The sequence below is a fragment of the Centropristis striata genome, chromosome 2 (assembly GCF_030273125.1).
Source record: "Centropristis striata isolate RG_2023a ecotype Rhode Island chromosome 2, C.striata_1.0, whole genome shotgun sequence".
Taxonomy (NCBI): domain Eukaryota; kingdom Metazoa; phylum Chordata; class Actinopteri; order Perciformes; family Serranidae; genus Centropristis; species Centropristis striata.
This window is the reverse complement of record NC_081518.1, coordinates 3,027,538-3,046,996: the sequence shown is the minus strand read 5'-3', so window position 1 is coordinate 3,046,996 and position 19,459 is coordinate 3,027,538. Positions and strand designations below refer to the sequence as shown.

The following is a 19,459-nucleotide window of genomic DNA, read 5'->3' as shown; positions in this document are numbered from 1 at the left end:
TCTCTTCACTGCAAAAAAAGGTGTGTCTAAAAACAAGATATTAACAGTAAATCTGAGGGAAATGATCCTACTGCATGGACAGATAATTTACCTTGACAAGATTTCTTAAATTAAGGTTGTTAAATCTAGAAATAAGCATGTTGAACGCTTAAAATAAGAAATTAACTCTTTAAACAAGATAAATTATGTAACATTTCTAAATCTAAAGTTTTTTTTATCTTGGTAACAAACAAATAATTTGAATTGCACTCTGTTTGGGCCAGTTCATCGCTGCTGGCAGCTTTAATTTATCTTATTTTAAGAGTAAATTTCATCATTGTGTGTTTTTAGTGGTTATTTTTTTATCTATTTTTGGTCAGTTTGTGTCTTTTTTGGTCAATTAAAGTCTTTTATTGTTAATTTTGTGTCTTTTTTGGTCAATTTGTGTCTTTTTTTTGTCAATTTGTGTCTTTTTAGTGGTAATTTTGACATATATTTTTGGTAATTTTGTGCACTCTGCTCGGGCCAGTTCATCGCTGCTTGCAGCTCAAATTCATCTTGTTTTAAGAGTTAATTTCTTATTTAAAGCGTTCAACATGCTTATTTCTAGATTTAACAATCTTAATTTAAGAAATATTGTCAAGTGAAATTATCTGTCCATGCAGCAAGATCATTTCCCTCAGATTTACTGTTTTTATCTGGTATTTAGTCACACCTTTTGTGCAGTGTTCCTGCGGCTTTATTTACAGTCAATGGTAACAGAGCTGCAAACAAACTTTATGTAAATGAAGCTGAGTTTACAGCCACATCAGAATATTTACACCACACTCCTGACTCCTGTCTGCTTGGTTCATTTGTATAACAAACAAATATATTTTTGCATTGTTAGGTCTGTTTTAAAAGAGTTTTGGAGCAGAAAAAACAGCACAGCAGTAGGCTAATGAAGCCATATCATAGCCAGATCACTAAATTACAAGAGGCTCTTTCTTCATTAGAAAACAATGGCAGTAAGTTTAAAGGCCGGTTGAGTACAAAGGCCTGTTTTGTCAGAGAGCTGTTCAAATAAACATGACAGCCCTGCCCCCTGCACAACCAGCAGCTCCCATTACAGCCTGTCAGTGGACACATCCTGTCACAAACACACACTTTCACACGAGAAAACGCTCGCTGGGACGCAGAAAACGTGCCTCACTTTGCAGAAACAGAAGACAGACGATGGAGAAAACACCCAAAACAAAAAAGAAGAGGAGGATAAGGAGGAGAAAGAGTTCTAGTGTCTTGACTGGTCTTGGACTTCTTACCTCACTGGACTCTGGAGAGTCCTCTGTTGTGGTGGTGGTGGTGGAAACAGTTCGTCCTGAACCGTATCGAAGCATGTCTCCTCTTCTGTCCTCCTCCTTCTCGATTCTCTTTCCTCTCTCTCCCTCTCCGGACCTCCTCCCACCCTTCCTCTCACTCTGCTGCTCCTTCCTGAATTTCTGCTCAGACTCTCAGAGCGACCATCTGCCCCCGGCCCCAGCCAGAGGAGGGACGAGGAGGGAAATTCCACTCTGTCAGGTCTGGAGGGAGACCCTGAGCTTTCCTCTGGATCAGAGAAACCACAAACACAACTCAGTCATTGTCTTAATCCAGCCGACTGACACTGACTCCACCTGGCTGACAGGGTGTCACTCACTCAGACCTCTCTCTCTCTCTCTCTCTCTCTCTCTCTCTCTCGCTCTCTCTCTCGCTCTGCATTCCCATCAGACCTGTCGGGCCACATTTCAGCCTCCTCCCTGGTCGGTGCCTCCTGCCCTGAGAGCAGGAGGTTCTCAGGGCGGGGCTCCTGCTGGGGCTGGGACAGGTGGAGTCCTCCTTATCACCAGGACAGGACAGGAGGGGTTTAGTGAGGAGGAGCTGATAGGTATTGTTCAGGACTGAATCCTCCTGGTGTATATGCACATGTTTAAAGTAAGCAAGCAAGTTAGTTAGTTAGTTAGTTAGTTACTTACTTACTTACTTAGGTCTTTGGTTAGGTAGTTAGGTCAGGAGTGGTTTTAGTGAGGAGCTGCTACTTATTGTTCAGGACAGAATCCTCCTGGTGTACATGCACATTTTAAGTAAGTATAAGTAAGTAAGTAAGCAAGCAAGCAAGCTAGCTAGTTAGTTAGTAAGTAAGTAGGTAAGTTAGTTAGTTAGTAAGTAAGTAAGTAAGTAAGTAGTAAGTAAGTAAGTTAGCGAGCTAGCTAGTTAGCTAGTTAGTTACTTAGTAAGTAAGCAAGCAAGCAAGCTAGCTAGCTAGCTAGTTAGTTAGTTAGTAAGTAAGTAAGTAAGTAATTTAGCGAGCGAGCGAGCGAGTAAGTGAGAGAGTAAAGTTTATTAATATATTCACTTTTCACAGATAAAATCACAAAGTGCTTTACAGAAGATAAAAAGAAAGAAATAAGATAGGGGAACATAAGACAATTAAAACAGTTAAGTAAACAGTTAAGACAGTTAAAAATACAATGACACTTTAAGAAGTCTTAATAACTGCAACATAAACTTCTACTAGATAATATTTAAGTAAGTTTTAATGAGATCTGTGAGATTTTGTCACTTATGTTTCAACTAATTTTCTTATAATTACATACTGTCATTTGCATACAGAACATAATTGATTTGCTTTTTGACTGTTTGTTTTGACAACTTATTAAATTCTCTGTTTTTATTGCATCATTTGTGCCTTAATTGTAACTGTGGTTTTGAAAGGAGCTATAGAAATAATAAGTATTTAAAAACGTTGTTGACTGTGCAGTGGAAAAATACATTAAAATACTGTATATAATAAAGTACAAGTATATCAAAGCTGTACTTAAGTACAGTAGGTACAGTAAATGTACTTAGTTACTGCTACTCAACACATTATATTAAGTATTTAATATGAGCTCCTTTGTCTATTTCTGTCTGTAAGTTAAATAATGTCTTATTTGCATATTAAAACAAAACATATGGGAGTGCTCCAGAGTGAGATGTGTGACAGCCAGGTCACATTCCTGTGTGAAAGGCTGCAGTCACTCCCTGCTCATAGAAACTAGAGCCGCTCTAGTCTCAGAGGAATGGAGAGTCGAGTGGAAAGTTGCCAAACAAGAGCTCGTTCTGCTGCACATTATTATCTAACAATGATCGTCTATTAGCTGGTGTCAGAATACGTCATGAAATATGAAAAGAAAAACCTCTCCAGGACAACAGGAGAGTTTATTTCTGCAGGTCTGAGAGGTTAATCATCAACCAGACGTCAAACAAGCGGTTTCTTTACTCCAGCAATCAGAGAGCCGGCCGGCCGCTCTGTCCAAGTCCAAGTCCAATGTCATGTGGAAGTCCATGTGGAAGTCCTCATAATCATGAATCATATATAATCATATAATCATAAATCATATTCACGTCCTGTCGTGATTTTATTCTCTCTGTTTGATGCTCAGATCTTCATTCAGCAGCAGATTAAGTTTGGTTTGTAGAATCTATTCAGCTCCTTGTTCAGCTGCAGCAAAGAATGTTTTAGTCTCAGTTTAATTATTTTAACCTCTATGATCTGCATTATGATGCCAGTTAGGGAAAACGTTGTTTGGAGTGTTTTTTTGTCTTAAAATAAACAAATAAAAATAATCTGAAGACATTTTATAATTCTTTTTTGGGAAGTTTTTTTTGAGAAAGAGAGAGAGGAGGAGGACAAGGAGAGAAGAGGAGAAGGACGAGGACGAGGAGTAGAGGGGAGGAAGAGGAGGAGAGAGAGAAAAAGAGAGGAGGACGAGAACAAGGAGAGAGAAAGAGAGAAGGAGGAGGAGGAAGAGGAGGAGAGAGGAGGAGAAAGTTTTAAAATTAATTTTAACATAATTTATTTAATAAACATGTGTGAAAGATTCAGTAGCTTCAACAGTAGCTACAATACATAACATTTTACATTTATAAACATTAGAAAAGGAACTTTTTTAACCGGTTTCTTGTCTGAATGTTGCCTGTAGGGAACATTGTACCATTGAACCAACGACCCATTGAAATTAATGTCTTCAACAGTCAAAGTGTATGAAACTATCAGAAATGAAGGTTTACTCACCTATCAGTAGGAATAGATTTTTTTCCAGACGGAAAAGGGCCAGGAAATTAAGTTTTGAGTGTTTTTTTATGGCGCAAAATGGCAAAGCTGTTTCCTTTGGAAAAGTCTGCAAAATAGTGTTCCAATATGGCCTCCTGGAGGTCATGTGACAGATTAAAGCATTGCTATTGGTTCCCTATACTCTTCCCTCTTTTTTAAAGTATCGCATCACTCAAAAACATTGTAGCATTGTAGAAATTTGACAGGCCAAAGATGGGGGCAACACCGTAACATAGAGGGTTAAACCATAAAATTAACCTCCCGTTATGTTCTTTTCTCAGGAACAGCAATAATTTTCGACTCGGGCATGTTTAATTATCCAAAAGTGTCTAAAAATTCCCAATAAACATTGTTTATATTTCTTTAATAACTCCATTACTAAACATTTCAATCAATATTTAGTGCTGTGGTGGTCTTTACCTCTAACAGATCAGGTTCGATGAGGATAATTCACTCTTTTTTCATAAAAAATACATATACATTTTTTTTTATGTACATTTGAAAGACCTACATATAAAATACAATGGTTTTACATAATTTTGATTTTTTTTAAATTACCTTATAACATTTATAATTTTTTTCTTTTTATGAAAAAGTACTTTAAACTATTTTTTTTTAGATTTTTAAACTTTGAAATTAGTTTGAGCCGCAACATAACAGGAGGGTTAAAGTAGATTAATGGGTTGTTGTTGTTTTTTTTTGCCACTGATCAACTATAAAGTAATAACAGATATATAATATCACCTAAATCAATCTCATGTACTCTTTGAGCTACTCTCCTACAGTCTTTTGTGGAAGTCTTCTCTCATAAACATATATTATATTCCCTTCCTGTCCTGATTATATTCCCACTGTTTGATGCTCAGGTCTTCATTCAGCAGCAGATTAAGTGAACGGAGCCGGTTTGACAAGAACGACCAGATTGACTTGGACTGAAAAAGACCAATTGTATGTCCACTTAATCCACAGCAACAAGATGAGCAACATTAAACATCAAGGAGGAAACTACACTGTAAAAAAAAAACCTGTTGTTTTTACAGTAAATAGCCAGCAGCTGTGGTTGCCAGAACTTTACCGTAATAAATACGGTGCAACTTTTTCTAATATTATGGTAAAAAGATATCAGCACTGTTGATTTCATGTTGGAGATTGCCATTTCTTTCTGTATTTTATTATAAAAAATAAAAAGTTTTTCCGTCAAAAGAAACGCTGTTCTGCCATATAATTGACAAGAAAATACTTTATGAATGCTGCATAAATTAAAGATTTTACCATTAAATATTACAGTATATTTTTGTTACAAACACGGTGCCAGAGTATATTACAGTGGAAAGAAATACTGTAAAAAAATTACTGTTTTGGCTTATATATACATTTATGGTGTTTCATTGTTACTGAAACTGAATTAACCCATTTATCATTTTACAGCCTTTTACTGTCATGGTTTAGTAGTTTTTCCAACGTAATATCTACAGACATTTTTTACAGTGTAAGTACATTTACTCAAGTTGTTACATTTCATATTTACTCTTTTGCATCACTACATTTTTGGCTTTTTAATTTTTTTGGGGGGCTCATTTTTAGGATTATACCAAAGATAGTGAAATCATATGAAACTAAAAGATCTAGTATATTAACAATAAGAGGGTTTCTCAGCAGTTTGTAGAACAGAAGTGTTCGTCATCCAATCGCTGAAAATACAGAAATAACGGGACACAAACCCTGGTCATTCCTGGAGCTTCACAAAACACACGGGACACAAGACGAACTGACAGGAGACAAAGGGAGAAAGGGCTATTCATACCTGAGGGAACACAGGTGAGACCAATCAGGGAGCGGGGAAACAATTAGAAGTGGAGGGAAAATCACACAATGGAAGGAAGTCAAGAGCTGAAATGAGAGGGAAGTGAACGACAAGAATAGACATGAGATGAAAGTGCTCAACAGAATTAAAAAACTTTGCGTGACATGACAAATCTCCGAAATGACCAAAGTTTTTATTGATGTTATATTCTGGAGGGTTTTTCTGACTATTTTTATTCATTTTCCATATTTAATTTAATTTAATTTTATTTTATTTTTTTATTTTATTTAATTTTTTTTATTTATTTATTTATTTTACTATTATTATTGTATTTTTTATTAACTCCATCTTGTCTGATTGTTTTTTTTTTTGTATTTTCTGTTTTTATCTGTGTTCTTTGTAAGTTCTTTGTGTGTTTTTTTTTGTAAAAAAAAAATGTTTGTTTTTGATGTGTTTTTTTTGTAATTTTGTGTGGGTTTTTTAATGTGTTTTTTATATTTTCTTTTGAGTTTTTTGTGTTCAAAATGTTGATCCAGTAAGTCAAAATGAAAAAAAATAATAATCAGGTGATATAGGTGAGGTTGTGCTGAAAACAATGATACCAACACGTCATGGTAAAGATTTTTAAGTGGTTTATATACAGGCAGAATGAAAAGGAGTCAAAAACCGACAAAATAACCCCCCCCAAAAAATATAATTAGATATTTTTGACCAGAAAAAATTGAAACACAGTTCTGAGCTTCATCTCAAATTAATCTTCTATGTGTCATTTATTGTTGACCTGCTATCTCCCCCTAAACATCCATTGCCCACAATCACCAAAAAGCTCTTTGAACAGTAACAGGTTAAAACCGTTTGGTGATTTTTGGCATTTTTTGTTGTTTTCCAGAGTCTGCAGCGTGCTGTAACGTTCAGGCTGCTGCTGTGTTTTGTGTTCCAGTAATCCTGCCGTCTGCTGCAGCTAAAGCCCTCCGCCACATTAAATGAACGGGATGACTGGCGTTTTTTCGCCTGATTTGATGTGAATGCAGCGTTAGAACAACTCACATCACTCTGTGAGCTGCAGAGAGAGCAGCTAGACGCTAAATATGGCAAAAAAACATCTCTTCTGTTTGCTTGAGACTAATGTTTGTTGTGGAAAAAAATACATTCATGCATATGGCATACACTGTAAAAAAAAACAAAAAAAACTGTTGTTTTTACGGTGAAAAACCAGCAGCTGTGGTTGCCAGAATTTTACCGTAATAAATACAGTGCAACTTTTTCTAATATTACGGTAAAATTATATCAGCACTGTTGATTTCATGTTTAAGATTGCCATTTTATTCCATATTTTACCGTAAAAAAAAAAAAAGTTTTTCCATCAAAAGAAACGCTGTTCTGCCATATAACTGACAAGAAAATACTTTATAAATGCTGCATAAATTAAAGATTTTACCATTAAATATTGCAATATATTTTTGTTAGAGATATGGTGTTTAGTACATTTAACAGTGAGAAAAAGTATTTTTACAACCAATAAATGCAAAAATTATGGCTTTTATATATATTACAGTATTGTTTTTGCTACAAACACGGTGCCAGTGTATTTTACAGTGGAGTAATGTAATTTTATTTTTTTTTAACTGTAAAAAATACTGTTTTGGCTGATATATTACATTACGGTGTTTCATTGTTACTGAAACTGAATTAACCCATTCATTTTGTATTTTACTGTCATGGTTTAGCAGTTTTTAACCGTAAAACCTTTTCTTTTGGCAAGGGTGTTTTTTTTTATTTTCTATTTTAGAAATGTAGCCAAAGTTCAGACACTCGGCCCCTGAAGGGCAGAAAGGTCCCCATTAAAGGCCATTAAAACCAGTTTGTGTGTGTGTTTATTGTTGGAGTCTGATCTTCTCTCTGCATGGCAACAAGCTGCTTGTGCAGGATTTCACTGTTGAAACCAACAACAATAGCTGTTGTCTGTTCAGCATCCTGCAGCAGAGGAATTCAGCCTGACTGGTGTTTTAATGATTGCTTGACAGAGAGAAGAGCCGTTAGAGCTGCTGACAGACGAAGTTCACTCTGATGAAACCAGCCGCTCACTAAGCTGATCTGTCTTCACTAACATGAGGAAACTCTAGAAAACAACCCAACCTGCAGCTCCCATTGATTCTAGGGTCACAAATAGTGGAGTTCTGTCTTGAGGCATATTTAAGGAAACTTGTGCAGTTGTTTTAGCTTTTCAGGGCATGTTTAATTATCCAAAAGTGTCTAAAAATTCCCAATAAACATTGTTTATATTTCATAATAACTCCATTACTAAACATTTCAATCAATATTTAGCGCTGTGGTGGTCTTTACCTCTAACAGATCAGGTTCAATGAGGAGAATTCACTCGTTTTTCATTAAAAATGCACGTTAAAACTTTTTTTAATGTACATTGGAAAGACCTACATATAAAATACAATGGTTTTACATGATGTTGATTTTTTTGGAATTACATTTTACATTTATATATTTTTTCTTTTTATGAAAAAAATACTTTTAAACTTTGAAATGAGTTTGTGCCGCAATATAACAGGAGGGTTAAAGTAGATTAATGGGGCTTTTTATTTTTCTTTAACTATAAAGTAATAACTGTTCTGTTCGTGTATCATCATATTTAAGGAAACTTGTGCAATTAATTTAGCTTTTAAAATAAATAAAGAACTTTTCTCACGTAGATAGAAGGCAAAAAATTTGTATAAAAACATGTTTTTCAAGCCTGTCCTAAAACAATATCTCTCTCCTGTCCTCTCCTCTCTGCTCTGTGTAAACAGATTTTCAGTGAATGTCTTCACAGTGTCTCTGAGGAGCAGAATTTAATGTTTTTAACAGGATGTAGTTATTAGAAACAGTTTATTTGTGGCAACTTTTTAAATGAGACATGTAGAATAAAGTGATTTTGACAGAAATATCACAATTTTAACCTTGGATGATCCGCTCAACGACTGTCTGAGAGTTCAAATTCCAACGATAATGTTTGTTTTTACAGTTTCTTCCTATGAAAAAACATATTTTTTGACGACCTTTCAAAGACATCTCATTGGGATTCAAAGGGTTAACTCTGACCGGAAACTTTCTGTGTGTTTTTAATTTTCCTCCACTGACTGAAACAACAATACGACTGTAAACTGTCTGTTGAATACCAACAGAGTGACACATGACAGTGAGTCCTCAGCAGGTTATTCCTGCTGAACGGAGGAATCCTTCACCTGAGGCGTCCGCTGGATGTTTACCTCGCTGTCAGAGAACAAACCTGAGTCTGTCACTGCTGTTATGCAACATCTAAAACATGGGTCTCAAACTCGCGGCCCGCGGGCCTGTTGTGGCCCTCGTGACGATATTTTGTGGCCCCCACCTTGATATGAAAGTTTAATGTGAATTTTATATGAATGGCACTTTACCGTGTTGTGTGTGGAAGGTCCCTTTAATTAAATTGTTTGGGTCATTTTGTGTCTTTTTTGGTAATTCTGTGTATTTTTTGGTCATTTTGTTTCTTTTTAAAGTAATTTAGTTTTTTTCTGTAATTTTGTGTCTTTTTGGGTCATTTTGTGTCTTTTTTTGGTAATTCTGTGTCTTTTTTTGTCATTTTGTTTCTTTTTTAGTCATTTTGTGTCTTTTTTAATAATTGTGTGTCTTTTTAAATAATTTTGTGTCTTTTTTAATAATTTTGTATCTTTTTAAAATAATTTTGTGTCTTTTTTTTGGTAATTCTGTGTCTTTTTTGTAACTTTGCCTCTTTTTTTTAGTAATTTTGTGACTTTTTTGTCATTTTCTGTCTTTTTAAAGTAATTTAGTTTTTTCTGTCATTTTATGTCTTTTTTGGTCATTTTGTTGCTTTTTTTTTGTAATTTTGTATCTTTTTGTCATTTTGTGTCTTTTTTTAATCGTAATTTTGTGTCTTTTTTTTTTATCATTTTGTGTCTTTTTAAAGTAATTTAGTTTTTTTCCTGTCATTTTGTATCTTTTTAGAGTAATTTTGTGTCTTTTTTTGGTCATTCTGATTCTGCCTCCAATGGCCCCCAGATAATTTGAGTTTGAGACCCCTGATCTAAACTCAATAAAACTTTGCGTGATCTAAAAATAAGAATTGAAAATAGGTCAAATATATCAGAAATAGGTCAGACCAGAGAATGTAAAAGTCTCTGAACAGACAAAAAGGACACGTAGCTTGAATCTGAACACATAATAATCAGTCACAGACGTCTCATAGCGAGACATTCATCCTGGAGGCTGGAGTGTTTGGGGGTTACGTATGTTGTTAGAGTGGGAGACTTCTCTCTTAATGTCCCTGAGGGTCTGCAGAGGTCTGACAGCTCGCTGCTGATAGAAACCAGCCTCCACTCCCACAGACACCAGTTACTGTGGACAGCTTCATTATTAATACTAGAAACAGGGATACCTTACACTGAATTAATTAATACATTTTCGAAAAAGCTCCAAATAATCCAGACTTGTTGACTCCATCCAGACTAGAAAACAAAGCAGCGTGGAGCCCTACTGTAAATTTACCTCTAAAGTTCTGGCTGTAAACTCCATGAGGCCAGTTTCAGTTTGATGATGATATACCAAGTAAAACTGGAGACAAGCTCAAATAGATTTAGTATCAAATGATAGAACTGGATGGAACCCTCTTATATGGTAGATTTGACACCTTTGTTCACATTCTCAACATTTAAAATTCTTTATTGAGCATGATAGTGTTTTGAAAAGAAAACAAAGTTTCAAAATCACATTTTATGTTGGACTAAAGGACAAAAATAGACACAAAAAAGACACAAAATTACTTACAAAGACACAAAATTACTAAAAAAAAAAAAAAAAAAGACACAAAATGACCAAAAGTGTTATGCTAAACTCACAAGACACAAATAAAATAGAGTCCCACTAGAAGAAAAACCAGAGTTGATGACAGGATCACACACAATCACAAGATCACATTTATTTTGTTTTTTCTTTGTTTCTTTTTGGTTCAAAGTGTTGATCCAGTAAGTCAGAATAAAATAAATTATTATTAGGTCATATAGGTGAGGTTGTGCTGAAAAAAATATATACCAACATGGCATTTAAACATGTTTTAAGTGGTGAATACAGGCAGGATGAAAAGGATTCAAACATGGACAAAATAGCCCAAAATTCCATAAAGTTAACAGAACTCTCAATTGTACAGATTCTCCTTCGTTTACATACAAAATAATGCTCAGATAAAATGCCCTATTAAATTCCTATTTATTTATTTCAGTTTATTTATGATTTTCTATTGCCTCTTTGATTCCCTTTTGCTGAACTGTAAGTCACTGTCTATGTCAGCCTGGTGAAAAATCTGCATTTGTATTTGTTGATATTTTTATCTGTATTATTATTTTTTTTACTTTTTAATCAACTTAAAATTTGCAAAACCCGCAAAAAAGGTGCCTGATTGTTTCCACTTCAGCATTACAAAATACACAGTTAACATCAATACTGACAATTCTGACAGACATTTGTTAGTGGGGTTGTTATAAATGTTATGTATAATTTTATATTGAACTTCTTTCATTTTATTGGAGATAGCAAATTTATGTGGAAGGAGCCGTGTTGCTTTCAAGTTAATGTCAGAAAAAAAGGAGGACCATACAGATTTTCCTCTAATTTTCCTTTTCCTGAAAAACTGATTCCATTTGTTATTTGTATAAGCTGCTGCATATAGGATCAATAAAGGACTAAAAAAGACACAAAACGACCAAAAAAAAGACACAAAATGACCAAAAAAGGAGGACCATACAAATTTTCCTCTAGGTGTAATTTTCCTTTTCCTGAAAAAAATATTCCTTATATGTTTGTTTGTATAAGCTGCTGCATATGGGATCAATAAAGGACTAAAAAAGACAAAAAAATGACCAAAAAAAGACAGAAAACGACCAAAAAATGACCAAAAAAAGACACAAAATGACCAATAAAGGAGGACCATACAAATTTTCCTCTAGGCGTAATTTTCCTTTTCCTGAAAAACTGATTCCTGATATGTTTGTTATTTATAAGCTGCTGCATATGGGATCAATAAAGAGTCTGTGTTACTCAGAAACTCTGAACCTGGGATCATCCTCACCACTAGGGGGCAGCATGGGACTGTGGCATTAAACATAAACAAACAAGCTGGTTTTTTTTTTGTTTTTGTTTTTTCTGTCCACCTCCAGTGAACCAGCAGAGCTGCTCCTGGCTCCCTGTAAGACTTGTTAAACTTGAATGTTTCCTGTTTAGAACTGTGAAATAGAAATCTCCGTGTGAAAACGAGCAGCTTTACATTAAAAACCTCCCACACAGAACATCTCTCTCTCTCTCTCTCTCTCTCTCTCTCTCTCTCTCTCTCTCTCTCTTTATTTCCCAGCAGTCTCTCTGGCTGGAGTCACTGAAGCACATGAAGGAATCTGAGGAATGATCACCTTGTTAAGCAGACACAACTTTCCCCTCTTAAGCCTGCAGCCTGTTAGTTTACTGCTTGGCCTGACACAAAGCAGAGGAGATAATAGAGTTGCACTCCAAACCTTCATTTGTTTGTTCCACACAGAAAAGCAACAAATGAAGGTCGCGGCCTGCCAACAATAGTCAGCAGCTCAGAGTCCATTCAGCTCCTCCAGAGAGGGGAAGGAGAGTTCTCAGTCTGGGGAGTCTGCAGCCAGTTTTATTATTTTAACATGAAATCAAAGTAGATTCATGCAGATATTCTGACACAGATCGACACTTTTTAACTCTATGGAGTCTTATAGGGGTATTTAGTCCATTTTTTAATTCTTTTCATGTCATTTTGTGTCTTTTTTCGTAATTTTGTGTCTTTTTTTGGTCATTTTGTGTCTTTATTTGTCATTTTGTGTTTTTTTGGGTCATTTTGTGTCTTTTTTTTGTCATTTTGTGTCGTTTTTGGTCATTTTGTGTCTTTTTTTTGTCATTTTATGTCTTTTTTCGGTCATTTTGTGTCTTTATTGGTCATTTTGTGTCTTTATTGGTCATTTTGTGTCTTTTTTTGGGTCATTTTGTGTCTTTATTGGTCATTTTGTGTCTTTATTTGGTCATTTTGTGTCTTTTTTGGTCATTTTGTGTCTTTTTTTGGTCATTTTGTGTCTTAATTGGTCATTTTGTGTCATTTTTGGTCATTTTGTGTCTTTTTTTTTTGGTCATTTTGTGTCTTTTTTGGTCATTTAGTGTCTTTATTGGTCATTTTGTGTCTTTTTTTTGTCATTTTGTGTCTTTTTTTAGTCATTTTGTGTCTTTTTTGGTGATTTTGTGTCTTTTTTTTGGTAATTTTGTGTCTTTTTTGGTAATTTTGTGTCTTTTTTGGTAATTTTGTGTCTTTTTTTGGTCATTTTGTGTCTTAATTGGTAATTTTGTGTCTTTTTTTGGTCATTTTGTGTCTTTTTTGATAATTTTGTGGTCACTTAGTGATAAAAATATCAGGATATATTCATCCTAAATATATCGGCATATGACTTTTGGTCCATATCGCCCAGCCCTACTCTTAATAACAGTTCTACAATGTGACCTAAATCAATTATAAATACACTTTCAGCTGCTCCACTACAATCTGTTTCTCCTCCAGAGACTGAAGGAGGTCAGAGCTCTCTGGAAGGTGATCAGGAGTCGAATGTTTCATATGTTTCATATGTTGCAGCAGGAGAAACTCCGACCCACTGAGCACCAAATCACAGATAAAGAGACGCTATTGACACAGCTGCTGTGACCCAGCAGAGATTTGATCAGAGGTCAGAGGTCACAACCAGACTGATCACATCACACTTCTACTGCCAGAGATTTCAGAGAGAAAGATTCTACTTCTACCAGGGCTGGATTAACAATATGGGCAACTGGGCAATTCCCCAGAGACCCACAACCTCTAAAGGGCCCGGGGCAGAGTGGGCACAAGAAAAATATCTGATTATCTCTCTCTTATATGTTAAACTGTCCATCGGAGCCTTTGTTCAAAAAATAATTTAGAGGTGATGGTGATTTCTGTTTGAAATGAGCTGAGGACCAAAATGCTACTTGATTCTAGATTCTTGCAGAAAATAACTCCACTGTAAAATACACTGGCACTGTGTTTGTAACAAAAATATACTGGAATATAGCCGCCACTGTAATTTTAGCATTTAATTTTGGTAAAAATACTTTTTCTAACTGTTAAATGTACTAAACACCAAATCTCTAACAGAAATATACTGTAATATTTAATGGTAAAATCTTTAATTTATGCAGCATTTATAAAGTATTCTAGAGTTATACTTATAAGAGTTAAACTTATAGAGTTATTCTGGTCAATTATATGGCAGAACAGCGTTTCTTTTGATGGAAAACTTTCTATTTATACAGTAAAAAAATGGAATAAAATGTCAACCTTAAACATGAAATCAACAGTGCTAATATAATTTTACTGTAATATTAAAATATTTTACTTATTGTAATATTAAAAGATTCTAGATTCTTGATTCTTGTTTGTGTCTTGTCTTCCTCTGTGATGTTTCTATCAATTCAATACATTTGTTGCTGGGAATAGATGTTGGTAAATAAATACTGGATGATTTGAAAGTGGTTGTTTACTTATTTTATTATGAAAATTGAGACACTTCCTTCCCGTTCTTTTTCTATCTTTTTGTACAGTGTCCTTGAGTGCCAAGAAAGGCGCCTTCCAAATAAAATGTATTATTATTATTATTATTATAGCACACTGAAAGCACTTTTAAGAAATGTGATGTTTTAAGTTCATGCAACATCTGGATGAGTCCACCAACAGGATCCTGGTCTCAGATCCCTTAGTGAGCTGCTCCAGGTTCACATCCAGACTACAGAGAGGACACTGGCTCAAATGTCTGTATGTATTTTAACTCCTGTATTTGTTTTTCTTCTTGTTTGTTTGCTTGTCTTGTTTTGTTTGTTTTTATGTGTCCTGTCCTGCGTGGCTTCTGGACATGAGTCTGACAAATAAACTGGATTGAAAATCAAATGTTAAAAAACAACCACCAGAAATGATTTAACACGGTAAAAAAACTTATGTGAGTGTAACTGGAAGTAACTTTATTTTAGTCTTTAGTCTGTCAGCTGAACTCTAAAGTTTTGGCTTTTCCACAAGTTTCCATGTCCAATTTAATGCATCAACTCTTTTTCAGTAAAGGTAAAAAAAAACACCTCGACCAAGTGTAGTAACATGATTTTACTTTTTTTGCAGAGATTTTTATAATTTTGCAGTGTGCATTTAGCAATTTTAATGCAATCTTTTGTGTTTACTGTTTTTTGTGTGATTTTTGCTTTTATCTGGGTTCTTTGTAATTTCTTTGTGTTTTTGTACATTTTGAACACAAGAAACACAAAAGAAAATACAAAAAACACATAAAAAAACACAAAATGACAAAAAACATTTTTGTCATTTTGTGTGTTTAATGTGTTTTTTGTATTTTCTTTGGTGTTTTTTGTGTTCAAAATGTTGATCCAGTAAGTCAAAATGAAAAAAATAATTCTCAGGTCATATAGGTGAGGTTGTGCTGAAAACAATGATACCAACACGTCATGGTAAAGATTTTTAAGTGGTTTAAACAGACACAATAGCCCCAAAAAACTCCAAAGGGTTAAAACGTGTCTGAAAGGGATCATGAAAAAACAACCACCAGGAATGATTCAACACGGAAAAAAAACGTGAGAGTAACTGGAAGTAACTTTATTTTAGTCTCAGCAGGATTTATGAACATATAAACGTGTAGAGAGGTAGTGGCAGCTTTCTGTCTCCATCTCTCTCCTCCACAGGCAGAACAAACAGAGTGCAAATCATCACAGTGTCGCCAAACATTAATATTCATCTCATCGCAAGAAATTCCCTCATTCAGGAAAACAACGAGAGGAAACGTCCAAGGCTTCATGTGCACAGAAGCACGAGTCAAACACAGAAAGAGACGATAAACCACCAGAGACTGAAGTTAAATCAAAGTGTTTCCAGTATAAAAACGTCTCCAGAGATGAAACCGTTATGATATTATGATATGTGTGTCTTTGTTCTGCAAAAAAAGTCTGATTCAGAATCAATAATCTCAGAAAATAAAGTTAATTAAAGTCACATGATTGCAAGCAACAGCCTTTTCCAGTTTATGTCAAAGCAATACTGAGAATATTTGGAGCAATCTTTGTGATAAAATTGCAAAAAAAAAAAAAAAAACAACCTGTTGATAATATTTTCATGGATCTATTATTTGTATCAAACCATATAAAACTGTATAAAAATGGATGTGTACAAAGTCCCTCATTAACTGTTCCCTAAAGCCCTCAGTGAGCCACTTATTGTGTTTTTATTCAACTGTGAATAAATAAAAATAAAAACATCCTCCTCACTTCATATACTCGGATTTCATCTTCATTCATTTAAAAAAAAAAAAAAAGAAAAAAAAGGTAAATATATTTTATTTAACTGAATGATACAAAAATTAATATTCAGATACTGTATGTAAATTTAAAAATATTTGATAGGCATAAAAAAAAAAAAGAGGATTTATAACCTCGTATTGTTCACAAAGGCAGTACTGGTTGCGTTGTTTTTTACAGTGCATTAAAGAGTGCGTTCAAGTTTACTAAAGCTAGAATAATAATCACATAATCCGCCTGGTAACAGGAGAAAATCCACCGACACATTTACACAAGACTTAACGCGGGAATGTAAGATTACCTGATTGAACAGTATTTACATTAAATTTTATAGGGGACACGCTAAAAACATCACAACTTTTATCTTTTCATCTGAGAATCTCGGAGCTGCTCGAATAATACTGAGTGAGTTTATTGGACGTGGAGAGAAAATCACACAGATGTTTCAGTGAAATATCATCACACAGTAGTTTAGAAAAGCACACGTCTCCAGCTGTTTGGTCCAAATATATATATATAAATAAATGCATTACTTAGTCAGGCAGCTGAGCTAAATAAAGGGGACACGTCAGACAAAAGCACCACATTTTTCCCACATGCTCTCTATCACTATAGGTTTCAATTTTTTAGTAGGGGCCACTTAATCAAGATTGTGGATCAGAGATGGCACCCATATAAAGTCTATGAGAAACAATATATCTTCCAAGCCACTCAGAAGGTCAATCTTGGTGTCAAAATCTACATTTTCTGGGTCAAGGAATCATTTAACCCTTTATCAGGCAAATAACTATATTTGGTAACTTCAGGTTTTATTTCGAGAAAAAAGTTGCAAATTTACTAGATTAAATTGGCAAATCTGCAATAAAAAAAGTTGCAGATTTAAGAGATTTAAAGTGGCAAATCTGCGCGAAAAAAGTTGCGGATTTACAAGAAAAAAGTGGGGAAAAAGCTGCTTTTTTCCCCCCAGATATTTTCGGTATCGAGTTGAACATTTTAGTATGGTGACAACCCTAGCAGTGATAGAGAGCATGTGGAAAAACTTGGTGTTCTTTTCCGACGTGTCCCCTTTATTCTAGAATCTGGTCCCGAGCCGCCGGACTCCATATAAAGCAGCAGCGTGTGCGTTTGTTTACGTTGTTTACAGGTTGAAGGTGTGGAGGATGTCGTCCTGGCTGGACGAGCGTTTGTAGCCCAGAGACGAGCTGAAGTACGTCTCTCCGTCGGTGCTGACGTCGTCGTCGTCGTCGTCCTCCAGAGTGTTGAGGAGAGGAGCGGAGCTGCTCTTACGCCTGGAGGAGACACGGAGACATTACAACCAGAGAACAACACTCACAGGGTCTGGGTAGAACTGTATTTCCTCAAATAGTAGCCGGGGCTTCTATTAATAAAAAATCCGTTTGGGAACCGGCTAATAATAGGGGCAGGCTATTATTTGAAGGAGGCTTTTATTTAAAAGAAAAAAAAAATCAGAGCAGCTCTGACCGGCACTTTTTAGAGTGTTTTACACAGCGCATTGTAGCCAGTTAACCTGATGTCAGCAGTGGCGGTTCTACACAGGGGCCTCCAGGGGCCACTGCCCCTGCCAAGAAGCCCGTGGCCCCTGCTGTGGCCCCTGTGTCAAATTAATATTTAAATGATCAATTTATAACGATGAACGACGGAACAATTCTTACCTATTTTTTGTTCAAACAAGAGAGCAGTAACTATAATGTTGTTGTCTTCTTTTAGCTTTTATATTTAGTTTTCAGTGAATAAATATTTTCAAATTGATTTTGTTAGAAGTGTATTTAAGTGTTTTTTAGACTTATTATAAAGAAATGTTATATTTTAGTCTATATTTAGTATAATTTATCTCACTTTTTTTTAACTTAATCACTATCTAGATAATCATTTCCCCTTAAATAAACCTATAATTTCTATTATTCTTGTCTTCACTATTCAACACAATGAAGAAATACAAGGCTACACTGGATCACAGTCAAAGCAGACGACTTACTTACGTCTATGGACAGTCAGATATTATTCACCTGATCTCAGACCTGAGAGCTTGTTTGTTTGTTGATAGTGTTTATTATGTACCTGATCTCAGACCTGAGAGCTTGTTTGTTTGTTTGTTGATAATGTGTTTATTATGTACCTGATCTCAGACCTGAGAGCTTGTTTGTTTGTTGATTGTGTGTTTATTATGTACCTGATCTCAGACCTGAGAGCTTGTTTGTTTGTTGATAGTGTTTATTATGTACCTGATCTCAGACCTGAGAGCTTGTTTGTTTGTTGATATGGTGTTTATTATGTACCTGATCTCAGACCTGAGAGCCTTCAGCTGGCTCCCCAGCTGCTCGTTGGCCTCCTGCTGCTCGTCCAGGTCTCTCTGCAGCTTCTTCTTGCTGTGCTCCAGTCGGTCGATCTCCTCCTCAGCCTCGTCCATCTGACGCTTCAGAGCCTTCAGACGCAGGTTCAGCTGCAGGAGCACACACGGGGTTAAAAAGGGTTCATCAGAGACTAACAGATATATTACCTATATGGCTGTTAAAGACATCCACAGTGGTAGTGAGTCCTGTTTACTGAGTGTTTCTGTACCTGGTCCTTCTGGTCCTGCAGAGAGTTCTGCTCTTCCTCACCCTGCATCATCATCTCCTTCACCTTCCTCTCCAGCCGACGGTTCACCAGCTGCAGGTTGGCTCGCTCCCTGAAACACACAACGCATCACAACACTGGACTCACTAATAATAATAATAATAATAATAATAATAATAATAATGATAATAAACTACTTATTCAGCCCTTTTCAAAATAAGGTTATAAAATGCTCTACAAAGTAAAAAATAAATAAATAAACATTTTTTTAGGACTCTAACAACCCTTTTTTGCAGTTTGTGTCAGTTCCAGACTGAGAGGAGCCTGTAGACTCTAACAAGATAAATTATCTCACACTTCTAAATCTAAAGTTGTTTTTTTTTATCTTGGTAAGAAACAAATAATCATCAGGTCACTCTGCTCGGGCCAGTTCATCACTGCTTGCAGCTTTAATTTATCTGGTTTTAAAGAGTTAATTTCTTATCTTAAGTGTTCAACATGCTTATTTCTAGATTTAATAATCTTAATTTAAGAAATCTTGTCAAGGTAAATTATCTGTCCATGCAGCAAGATCATTTCCCTCAGATTTA

The 19,459-nt window shown here is 35.2% G+C and overlaps 2 protein-coding genes across 5 annotated transcripts in view; both read right to left on the bottom strand.

Annotated features, from left to right (window-relative positions):
* Positions 1 to 1,695, bottom strand: part of myzap (myocardial zonula adherens protein) — a 34,604-nt gene extending 32,909 nt beyond the window's left edge. For both annotated transcript variants that reach the window (XM_059359111.1, XM_059359119.1), the window contains exon 1: positions 1,281 to 1,695. In XM_059359111.1, coding sequence (XP_059215094.1) covers positions 1,281 to 1,355 — 75 coding nt within the window. In that variant the 5' untranslated portion in view covers positions 1,356 to 1,695. The remainder of the gene's footprint in view (positions 1 to 1,280) is intronic.
* Positions 1,696 to 15,774: 14,079 nt separating this feature from the next.
* Positions 15,775 to 19,459, bottom strand: part of cgnl1 (cingulin-like 1) — a 70,595-nt gene continuing 66,910 nt past the window's right edge. For 2 of the 3 annotated variants that reach the window (XM_059359002.1, XM_059358995.1), the window contains exons 17-19: positions 18,873 to 18,981; positions 18,590 to 18,753; positions 15,775 to 17,581 (exon numbers count right to left, since the gene is read on the bottom strand). In XM_059359002.1, the coding sequence (XP_059214985.1) occupies positions 17,431 to 17,581; positions 18,590 to 18,753; positions 18,873 to 18,981 (424 nt within the window). In that variant the 3' untranslated portion in view covers positions 15,775 to 17,430. The remainder of the gene's footprint in view (positions 17,582 to 18,589; positions 18,754 to 18,872; positions 18,982 to 19,459) is intronic. The other variant, XM_059359011.1, reaches the window with a different exon arrangement.